Raw genomic sequence first — 12,037 nt, forward strand, 5'->3', positions numbered from 1 at the left:
AAAAACACTTTAAAACCCACCTGCAAATATCCTTTTACACTAATCTCTGTTTTTTGTTTTTTTTTTTACTTTAATGTGTAGGGTTATGTTTTTTTATCAGACCTCAGTAGTTCTGAACTCCCCCAATGGCCTAACACGAGGCTAACTCATTCTAAGACTAAGCAATCTGCTGCTTGTGACTGCAAAGAGAACAGCAAGATTTTGTCTTTCAGATAAATTCTTTATTTGTTCTACAAAGCTGACTGGTGAGCCACTCTTACACATTAGGGAAAAGCCTCACCCCAGGGCTGTCTGTGTGTGTGTGCACACTGCTGAGAAAAGACCGCAGAAGTGCTCGGAACTTCCAGAGTACTAAACCGCCAAACTCTAATCTGGGGGTCCAGTCACTGGGTTTTATTTCCAGGAAACAAGAACATTTGTTAAGTGTTTTTATAAGTATTTAAAAGTGTTCCTATTTCCCTAGGCTTCCACCTGGATAGGAGACTATGACCTTTAAAGTCCAGAATTTCACTGGAAACTACAGATGGAAATTCTACAGTCCACTGTGACTGTCCTGCAGCCACGGAAGAGTCCCGAACACACAGGGACTCAGGATAAGGATATACTTCTAGAGCAGAGACTGCCCTGTGCAGAGAGCACCTGTTCTTCCTCATCCATGGGTTCTGACTTCCATCACAGACACCTGCACCACTGACAAGACATCTGCCGCTACACTACGGTGCAGGTGTGGGATGGGGTTATTATTCTTTCCTCCCAAAGGGAGCGAGCCCCTCCCCGCCTTTTCTGAGCAAAGAAACTGTACATTTTATCGTTTAATTCTGTGCATACTATCCTGGGAAGCTGGTTAGTACTAATAGGTGCCTTATGCTAGCCAGCATAATGGGCACAGGCACTACCTGATTCTCTCAGGACGTGATAATTATGTCCTTGACTTTTAAAAGCAAATATTTCGGAGCACATGTTACATAACAGTCTCTTGGCTTCAACGGCACTTTTAAATGCCTGACACTGTGTGTAGGCTACTAGAGTCCCAGGTGCAATGAACATTTTTCAACATTACCTGTTCTGATCCAGCTCTTCATGTATCTGCTTTTTAAGGTTATGGATTAGAGACTCTAATTTGCTAAAAAGGTTCTTAGCAGAGGAAATCATGCATTTAAAAAACAAAATAGCCCTAGCTGGGTAGCTCAGTTGGTTAGTGTCATCCTGATATGCCAAAGTTGTGGGTTCAATACCCAGTCAGGGCACATACAAGAAGCAACCTATGAATGCATGAGTAAGTAGAATAACAAGTCAATGTTTCTTTCTCTCTCTCTCAAATCACTCAATCTATCAATAAGACAGAGGTGACAATAACATCACACAAGGGTCTATCAGTGGCTTTTAGTGAATTTACAAACATCATACATCATATCACACAATGAAATTAACAGATTATTAATTACCTTTCAAGGTTTCCAGCAAGTTTTTGGCTACAAACCAACATATGGCTTCAAAGAAAGGAAATTTGAAAAGATCTGGTGTTTTTAGCCTTTTTTCCATCTCATAACACCTAAAAGATACAATTTGAGGAAACTTATTATTAATATTAGCACTTCAAAGTTAAATGAAGGCCACCAACTTAAGTAAAATAAAATAAGCAGGCAACATGTAAGACCAATCAAGTGCTATATATATCTTACTAATACATTTGGATAAGATTAAATTGTGATCTTATCCAGGTCTGACCTTAACAAATTTGACAGTATACTGAAGAATTTCACTGGCCTTCAAAAAGATCACACCTTGGGATTTTTATCCTCGTCTTAATGGAAAGAATTTCACAAGGGTTCCGCTATAATAACTAAGAGAGCATGTTTACAAGTCAATGCCACGTGCCGGGCAACACTGCAACACCCACGCAGATGGTCCTTAGTTTCTACTAAGCATTCAAGCTCAAGACCACATGTGGCGCTGGTCAAGGGGAGGAGGCAGGAACCACAGCTCGCCACAGGGCTCGCCTTCTGCGGGGGTCCTTGCAGCAGCCCGCAGCACCAGGAGCTGCCTTTCCTCTGGGGACAGCTCCGGCACCAGGAAACAAGAGTCGTGCTGAGTGGTGTGCGAGCTCTCCTGGCTTAAAGCTTCTTGTAATAAGTCCACAGACATGTCGCATCCAGACATCTCCACGGGCAAGCCAAGCTGCAAGAGTCACCACCCTCAGGAAAGCCCAACTACAATACATGGCTTCCTTCTAGGTGCTCCCAGTTCTCCCAGTCCTGACGCGGTCTATCAAACCAGGAGTATTTACCATAAGCAGGGCTACCAGGGGCACGGAGTTACCTGGAGGTCAACTTCTCACATGGAAAGGGAGGTGGCTGTTAACCCTGTCCCCACGGCAAAGTTAAAGGAGGGGGTCTGACAGCCATCCCAACACAGGGCTGGTCTCCCTGGCACAGCATGGCACACCTGAGTCTGACTGAATGGCGTTCATTTCCCTCATTAAAAACAACCAAAGGAGCACCCATACATTTTTATAAAACTTTGAAATTTGGGGAGACATTTAGTCTCAAACTAAATAATTTTCTTTTTAATTTCAGATTTGAAATGCATCAAGGTGTCCTGTCAAAATTTTAAGACACTACTTTTGTTAAAAGTTCCTATTCCTAATAATTTCTCAGGGCCTATCTCCACAAGATCTCAATGAAAATATGTCGTTAACTTTAGTTTTTGAAACTTTGAAATAATGTCCTATTTGAGAAAGGACAAAAGATCCTTTAAATACCGATGATACATACCTGAGCTGCATGCCAATGTTAAGGTTATGCAGAAAGTTCCCCCCAAAAGCCATACAGTCCTGAGAAGTGAGCACAGCATGAATCCACCCTGAAATGGTTAAAAGTATATAAATCAGTGTTTCTCAAGTTAAACCAAACAAATGTCATATCTACCTGTAAAATAAGAAATTCAAAATACCAACATCAGTTTACTTCAGACTCCACTGGTATAAAAGTTAACGTCTATACAATCTATAGATTTATTCATTCAAATACTTATTGAAGGCCTATTATATGCCAATTCTGTGCTGAGTTTGAGGAAACAAACGCATTGACCCAATTAGACAAAATCACAGTACAACACAGGTGAAGGTTTTTGCAAAGGTGTGGTTGTGGCTGTTTTAGTTTTTTAATTAAAAAGAAAATCCAACTTTATATTAAAATTTTACTCCGAGTCAAGTCAAATCTGGTTAGAATGAGGCAAGCACATTTCCATGAGGTGAATACTGAGCCTGTCTCAGCACTTCGCTTCTCTAGTCTCTGAAAGGTGTCCCCTTAGGGACTAAGCAGAGGAGGACCCATGGAACTCAACCAGATGCCCGGCTCTAACAAGGGGAAGGCGGATCACCCACAGTGCACTATGGAGGGTTTTGTTTCTATAATGCAAATGATAGAAATCAAAATGATGTCTTATTTTCCCATAAAAACATTTTCCAAGTGAGAAGCATTTCTGAGGTGATGCCTAACTTTTGAAAGAAATGCCCACAGACTAAACATAGACTTCATGTAAGTGTAAATATATACAAACACATTTGCATGTAAAAATTAGCTGTTAAAATAGGTCCCATTTTCTTCACATTTTCTCATCTTTTCATCCCTCCACTGTGCTATGGCACAATATCAAAAGACTGACTTTCAAGTGGTGCCCATTTGTGTGCTCCAAGACACAAAGCCTTGAGCTTGGCCTTGACACCACAAATCAGAAGTCTGTCAGCTACAACTCCTATAGACCAGTGGTTCACATAGAGGCCATACTGCCTGTAATGGGAAACTTTGCGGGGCTTCTTTGTTTGTCACAATGATCAGGAGGCTCTACTGTCATTTCGTGCGTGGGAGCCAGGGGTGCAAAATGCAGGACATGTCACACAGTAAGGAATTGCCCTGCATTACTGAGGACTTATGACTTTCTGCAGGGCATTCATTTTGTACAAAATCTGCCAAGAACTGCCTGAGCCTAGAAACTATAATTTCACTGTATATGCAAGCAAAGTAACTTCTGCATGGTTCTGGCATAATCTTCTAGGAATGAAACTACTCTGTAAATTGAAGGGAACTGTGGTTTGTTTGGAAGTTTATCAGTCGCCAGCTACCCTGGGAAAAAACTGCAGTGCCTATCGCATGGGTTCTCCACGTCTCCGGACCAGCAGCAGCCGCCGCAGCAGCAGTCAGGGACTTGTCAGAATGCAAATCCTCAGGCCTCATCCCAGACCTACTGCACCGTAAGTGCTGGGGATGAGACGCAGTAGTCTGTGGTTTAATAAGCCCCCCAGGTGGCTGTGGTGCTGGAGGAAGGTTGAGAACTAGTAATCCACAGCGACGCTACAGAATTTGTGTTGCCAGTCACGCACCTGTATTGGTTTTGCTGGCTTACGCACCTATTTCATTCTGTCTTCTAAGGCTGCTGTGCCTGAGCAGACACATTTTGAAATAGTACTTATCATAAATTGCTTTTTAATCTCTTCTTCATATGCTAGTTAGGTCATTACACTCTTTTTTTACATTATTGGTGTGGGAGGTTATAACATTGATAAATATGAACTCAAGATTTTGAAGAGGGCCTAACTAAATATTTGTTATTAAAGGGAACACTGGGAAGAAAGTTTAAGGGAGGAGCTTAGCCCATTCACAATAAAAATACTGATACTTATCTAGATTCATAAATTCTGATAATTCCAAGCATTTATTAAAAACATATTTACTTATTATTATATACACCAGAAGCAGAGCAAGAAAGCAGCGCCTGGGGTAACAAATCCCTGTGAGCTCTGCAGCCTTTAAGGTCACCCAAATCAGCCTAGCACAAGTTCTCACACCCCCTGGCCTGGAGAGCCCTGTGTTCCGTCACATCTCAAAGTGACACACCAGAGACCTATACTCAAAGCTACAGCTAAGGCGGGTACTCAGTTCCTTCGTCAGGTCCCCAGAGGTGGATTTAACGGTGGCCACACCGGCGCCTGCCCTGGGCCCCGACTTCTGAAGAGCCCGCAAAACCCCAACTTTACACTTTTTTCTAATGTCACCAAGTTTGGTTTCATATGCGAAATTTTAATTACGTACAAGTGTACCATCGGCAGTAAAACCTGATAGTGTGTTTACATTTGCTTATTTTCATTATTTTATTACTACACTACATACTATGCACATACTATGCTGCGTAGGCCCCATGTGGCTGCGCTACCGCTCATCGGAGCAATAGAATCGTATTTGCTACTTTGTACTTACAAAGGTTCTCCTACAGTGCAGACTTACAGTATACACAAATACATAGGGATGTAAATTAATTTGTGGATGTGTACTTGTTTCATTTACGGTTTTAAAAATAGTTTTCTGTGCGTATAAATAAATATTCAGGTAAGTTGAAATTATATTAAGATAAAATTAATTCCTGTTGTTACATCAGCGCCTGGATTTTCGTAGTTTACAAATAATTTTTGAATTTATTTAAATATTTTCACATTTGTAATTTTAATTTCAAGTAAAATTCTATGATTTTTCTGTTCAAATTTCTGATTGTTACTCCCATTATACGTATACTACCATTAATTATAATTATACTTTTACATATGTACAACTATTAGTTCAAAGCTTTGTGATTATTATTATGCTATTACTAATTATACATATATTATACTCAAATGTTATTGGAAATAAAACATTAATAGTACATAATATTTTTTATTTATTTAAAAATATGGTTAGCATGTATTTTTATTTTCCCTGTCTCTCTTTTTATTAAGGGGCCCAATATTTTCTTCTGCGCCTGGGGCCTCAAACGACCTTAATCCGGTTCTGCAGGTCCCTCAAAACCTGCTCCTACTTGTCACAGGACAACCAGCCCAGATTCTTACCGCTGGCTTGACCTTCACAGCAAGTAGTGCTGACCAAGTAAAGCTGAAGAGAACTTCATCAAAATTTTTAAATTTTGTGCAAAGGACATTATCAAGAAAGTAAAAAGACAACCCACAGGATGGGAGAAAATATTTGCGAATTATAAATATGTCCGATAAGGGTCTAGTATACAGAGTATATAAAGAACGCTTACAACTCAACAATTAAAAGACAAATAACCCAACGTAAAAATGGGCAAAGGGTTTCAACAGACATTTCTCCAAAGAGATATTCAAATGGCCAGTAAGTATAAGAAAAATGCTTAGCATCATTAATCATTAAGGAAGTGCAATCAAAACCACAGCGAGATACCACTACTTCACACCCACTAAGATGGCAAAAATAAAAAAGATAATTACAGTGTTGGTGAGGATGTGGAGAAATGGAACGCACTGTACACTGCTGGCGGGAGTGTTAAGTGGTGCAGCCATTTGGAAAACAGTTTGGCAGTTCCTCAGAAAGTTAAATGTCAATTCCATACTAGGTTTATAACTAGAGAAAATGAAATACCTCCACACAAAAACTTTTACACGCATTTTCAAAGAATAGCCAAAAGGTGGAAACAACCCAAATGTCCATCAACTAATGAACAGATAAATGAAATGTGGTCTATCTGTACAATGAAATGTTAATTAGCCATAAAAAGTAATAAAGTACAGATACGTGTTACAATAAGGATGAGCCTAGTGAACATAATGCAAACCAAAAGAAGCTTGATTTAAAAAGCTACATATTCCATATATATACATATATATGAAATGTCCAGAGTAGACAAAGCCACAGAGACCGAAGGTACATTAGTGGTTGCCAGGGGCTCAAAGGAGGGGGGAATGGAGGTGTGGCTGCTAACAGACATGGGGCTCCTTGCTGAGGTGGTGAAATCAGAAGTGGAGGGCGGTAAGGCTGCACAACCTTGTTATTAGACTAAAAACCACTGACTTATACACCTTAAAAGGGTGAATATTATAGCATGTGAACTTCATCTGAACAAAAATCAAAATGAAGGCAAATGACACAAAACACCATAAGAAAACAAGTCCTAACTATCAGGAAAGCCCTCGAAGGGACAAAGTGCAAGGTCCAAGATCTCAGGCTGCGCAAAGCTAGTTTCCAAACACGGTAAAGCCAGAGTTTCTGGTTAAAAGCTGACTCCTTGTGACTGAGTATCAACAACAGGGAGCAGGGACAGGACTAAGCCTTACCTGTGGGAACAAATAAAGTATGTCCCTGCTTTACCACACATTTGTAGCATTTATCCACCTTATCGCCAAAGAACACCTCACTCTGGGTCACAGATGAACTCCACGATTCATAGAGCGCCAAATTTTCATCTGTTGGCTTTATCAAATAAAAAATCTTCTCACCCTAAAAGAAAGTAATCACATGGTTTTTGAAAAGAAAAAGTCATTCTTAGGATGGCCTACACTGTTGCACTTTCCCAATAAAAGGACCTAAATTAAGTAAGATAATTATCAGATTTTTTTAAGCTCAAAAAGACACATTTCACATACCTGATCAATAGCTATTGCCCTTGACAAGCATCTTCACAGGAGATAAGGCCCCCCCTTCCCAAATACGACAAGGAATCTATCAAGCAGCATTGGAGAAATAGTTACAAGAGAGGAGGGGGAAAAAAAAATCAAAAACATCCTACTGATCTCATTTTCAAGGTCTGGAGTAATTGCATGTCAACAGGCCCCAGGTTACAGAGTCATCTCTGCAAAATTTGCCCTTTCTCCTAAGATCTATCATACAACGATTATTTTTAAAGACCTGCAAATCAACTTCATTTAATGAACTAACGCTTTGCTTTCTCATGGAGAAAAGAAACAGGAGCTCAAGGACACAGTGCCACGTACAGTACATGGCACCGCTGACACACCGGCATCTACTACAGACAGACACCTGGCTCTGGATCAGCACTCTCCCACACAGCGTCCTATGATGGTGGGAGGCTTTCTATCTGTGCAATCCAATACGGTAGTCAGAAGCCACATGTGGATACTGAGCACTTAAAATGTGGTTAGTGCAAATGAGGAACTGAATTTTACATTGTATTTAATTTTAATTATTTAAAATTTAGCCACACGTGGCTACCATCTGAATAGCGCCATTCTAGATAAAGCAAGGTGAATATAAGCTGCCAAGAAGAATCAGTATTTTTATGGACCTTCCTGATGTATCCAACTAGTTGTCCTAGCTTAATCTTAAGGTCAGAAGTAATTATCATTACTGTAATTTTGCTCCTTCTCAGGTATTGATTCAGGGATTAAGTGATAATTGAATAGGAGGAAGAGACAAAAGGCCACGAGAGGCAAGCTTATAAGACTGTGGCAAAAAAAAGAAGGTGGGATCTAAATATAAATTAAGAACTCATGGCTCCTCTATTAGTTGGGATTAAAAAATCATAATGCTTAACAGTAAAATGATAGATCCTACTTAAAAAGTACAGAAACTTCCCTCTTTACAAATATCATTTATAGCAGTGAATGCACCCCTGGAAAAATATATGTTTTTGTTAATAGGAGAACAAAGAAATACCCCAATCTTACCCAGAGGACATGGTACCAAACTGAAGTTCCACCAAAGTCAATGTGGAAATCTGTGTAGCTGTCTTGAACTCCCATTAAGCAGTATTTCTGAACAAATGGCTTGGGAAAGACTGAATCATCTGGCCAATAATTTTCCACCCAGGAAAGTTTTCTGGCTATGTCAGGGACCTCCACCAATTCAGACATCCTTTAAGAAAACAAACACACATACACACACACACACACACATCATGCAAATTAAAACTTCGTAAAATGGCATCTTCCATCTCAACCCAAACCAAGAAATTAAATGGAACTCAAGGTTAACAACAATACGTAAAGTTTAAAACTCGTATTTCTAAATACTCTAAGCATGCCAAAACAAAATTTACAACACTGCTATCACTGGGCCACTTAAGAAGTCACAATTATGGTTCTTACTAAAATATATTTATAATTTAACTACATTTGGCTAACACTAAGAAAGCTAACCCAAAATGTCCAGAACTACTCACTTTGTATCTGAAAATTCAAGGCTGATCACATTTAATACTTTTGGTCTGTTGGGATTCATGAAGTATTTAACATAATTATGAAGTGTCATTTTGCTGTCTGCCTGCCTTGCCACATCAATGACATCTATCACTTTGTCACCACCTGCAGAGAAAAATTATAGTCTTATTAGTGGGCTTAGAAGTTACATCAACAGATGCCCTAAACAAAACTACATAGCCTAGACAAAGTTTCTTCCTATATCCTTAATTTTTAAGACCAAATGGGACTTTTGAAAAGGGGGATGGCTTTTGAAGGAAAGAAAACAATTAAAATAGAGTTGCAGCCCTGGCTGATGTGGCTCAGTGGATTGAGTGCCGACCTGAGATCCAAAAGGTCACCGGTTTGATTCCCAGTCAGGGCACATGCCTGAGTTGTAGGCAGGTCCGCAGTTGGGGTTGTGCAAGAGGCAACTGATCGCTATATCTCTCAAACATCAATGTTCCTCTCCCTCTTTTTTTCCCTCCCTTTCTCTCTAAAAATAAAATAAAATCGTTTTTTAATTTAAAAAAAATACAGAGCTGCATAATTAACAATGATTGTAAAAAACTTACACATTTACAGTTTTGTTTTGATTTTTAAAAAGCTGTTTAGATGCCACTGAGATCCCATACGCAGCTCCCAATGACCAAAATGCATTAGATTGGTATGTGGAAACTACCACATGCTTTGGGTCTCAGTTTCCTCATGCATAAAATGAGAGGATTGACTTCTTCCTTGCGCTTCTGTAACATGTAATTTCGAAGTCTATCATTTTGAAAGACCAAGCAGTCATTGCGGAACAAGTTAACTAGGACAAACGATTTCTGTTTGCTGGTCGTGTCTTCTCTTCCAATATTCTGCTTCAAGGAAAAACTGGTGGTTAGGAAGCAAAAATCAATTCCAATTAGTGTCTCTTGGGGTTAATTTATAAATTTCCTGTAAAACCATGAGGAGTTGCTTACACACCACTAGATCATCACCCTAGGACACATAATCAGTTTTACAATGTCCTACAGGATAAGAGAGAATTCAAAACATAGCAATACTTAATCAATCAAATAGAAAACAAATAAATGACTTTTCTTATTTAATGTAATTTCATATAAGTTAAATATTGTCTAGTAGACTTTATTTTATACTTAGGAGGCAAGACAATTCTGTTAACTGAAGGGCTCTGCAGTACTGAAAGTTAACTATAAAATAGTTTGAACATTTTTTTCCCTATACTTACATTACACTACACTTGTTTTACAGTGCTATCGAGACAAAGTTTTAGGTTAAAAATCAGCCTCATCCCCTAATTTATCAAATACTCAAAATTATCTGAATTTCCTCTGAGAAACAGCTGTCAATGAGAGCTGTCAGATCAAGGCTCAGTACAAGGACATGTTCTCAGAGAGTTCACGCTCAGGAGATAACATCCTGTAATGGATGTACAGTTTTGAGTCAAGGTAGATCTAATCCTCAAATAATCTCTATCTGTTGCTCACAAGCAATGAGATCTATATGTAGTCAGCTTTATCTATAAATACCATGATGAGGATAAATAACTAAAAATGCTAACAGTATTGCAAACAGTTGAACGATTTCCCCCATTTCTTATGCCTTTCTGGGCCTCAAAATAACAAATTAGGTCCAGATAACATTACATGGCAATATCACAAAAAGGTCTAAAAACATCTCTTCTTTTGCACGGCTGCTCTCTTGGCAGCGGGTCACTGAAGCAGCACCCAGAAATCTTGCACCTGAACACTCTAGAGGCCTGGACCCAATCCAGTTCTCCGCTGTCTTTCCCCAGTATCTGTAGCTACCCCCCAGTAACAGTGTTTCCCAAGAAAGCACCAGAAACTTTGATGGCAAAAAAAAAAAAAAAAAGCGACAGGGTGAGTCTGAGGAATAAGAATAGGCAAATGTTTCATTCTGTTTTTCTCACAATTGCAGGTCTGCTGAAAAAAAGAATAGTTCCCAACACAGGCGACAATGAATTCCACCTTTCCTGGCCCAGGAAACTGAACTAAATTAACCACTTTTCATTTGGCTTTTAATATTGTTGGGACAATGGCATTTTTACTTTTACCAGGTCTTCCAAAAAGTTCGTACCTACATGACGTTCCACATCGAGAGCAGAGAAAGTAGGTGCAGGAAGCCTGAGTCCTAGGTCGTCTAACTTGGGGACCATAATTGGGACTTCAAATCCATGTTTCTCCAGATACCTTTGTGTCAGCTGGCTGCCATGCATCTTTATAATGACTTCATCGGCACTAAGGGAAACATAAGAGTGGTGTGTCATCTTTGTTAAGTTCAGTTTAAAAAAGTCTCTTTTCCTGGCTGGCATGGCTCAGTGGACTGAGCACCGACCTGTGAACCAAAGTGTCGCCGGTTTAATTCCCAGTCAGGGCATATGCCTGGGTTGCAAGTCAGGTCCCCAGTTGGGGGCATACGAGAAGCAACCACACATTGATGTTTCTTTCCCTCTCTTTCTCTCTCCTTTCCCCTCTCTCTAAAAATAAATAAATAAAATTTAAAAAAAAAAAAAAAAGTCTCTTATAATGGGTTAATTCATATATTATATTATCTATATGAATGATTATCAACCTGTCATACCTACTTCTCCTTTTTAGAACAAATGTTTTTTATAAAACTGCTTTTAAAGTAAATTTCATAATTACTTCAATACATATAATAAAACATCACATATGTTGTATAAAATACCTTAACTATTACAAGAGAAACAACAAATTAGTTTATAGTAAAATATGTACTTCAATATGTAAATGTTCACATAAACTACAGTAGAAAAGATAAAGAGGATAATAGGATGCTTTCAATTAGTTGTAATGAGTGGCTAGATTTTAGAGAATTAACAAGATCAGAAGCCACTCAATACTTTCAAGAGGAAAAAAAAAGAAGACAAACTAAACAAACATCCTAGAGGGATGGGTAAGTAAATTATGATGTACACATACACTATTGCATACTACACAGCAGGTAAGGAGTGATATAAATCTTTGCATACATATGAACACCTATGAAAAATAATAGAATAAAAAA

At 38.9% G+C, this 12,037-nt stretch overlaps 1 protein-coding gene across 1 annotated transcript in view; it reads right to left on the reverse strand.

Moving 5' to 3' along the window:
• KDM7A (lysine demethylase 7A) overlaps window positions 1–12,037 on the reverse strand; it is a 71,131-nt gene that overhangs the window by 22,965 nt on the left and 36,129 nt on the right. Inside the window, exons 4-9 of the mRNA XM_090287583.1 lie at window positions 11,087–11,247; window positions 8,968–9,109; window positions 8,474–8,660; window positions 7,124–7,286; window positions 2,775–2,862; window positions 1,446–1,552 (exon numbers count right to left, since the gene is read on the reverse strand). Coding sequence (XP_090143709.1) covers window positions 1,446–1,552; window positions 2,775–2,862; window positions 7,124–7,286; window positions 8,474–8,660; window positions 8,968–9,109; window positions 11,087–11,247 — 848 coding nt within the window. The remainder of the gene's footprint in view (window positions 1–1,445; window positions 1,553–2,774; window positions 2,863–7,123; window positions 7,287–8,473; window positions 8,661–8,967; window positions 9,110–11,086; window positions 11,248–12,037) is intronic.

This window comes from Furipterus horrens, unplaced genomic scaffold (assembly GCF_987537825.1).
Source record: "Furipterus horrens unplaced genomic scaffold, mFurHor1.1.pri manual_scaffold_9, whole genome shotgun sequence".
Classification (NCBI taxonomy): domain Eukaryota; kingdom Metazoa; phylum Chordata; class Mammalia; order Chiroptera; family Furipteridae; genus Furipterus; species Furipterus horrens.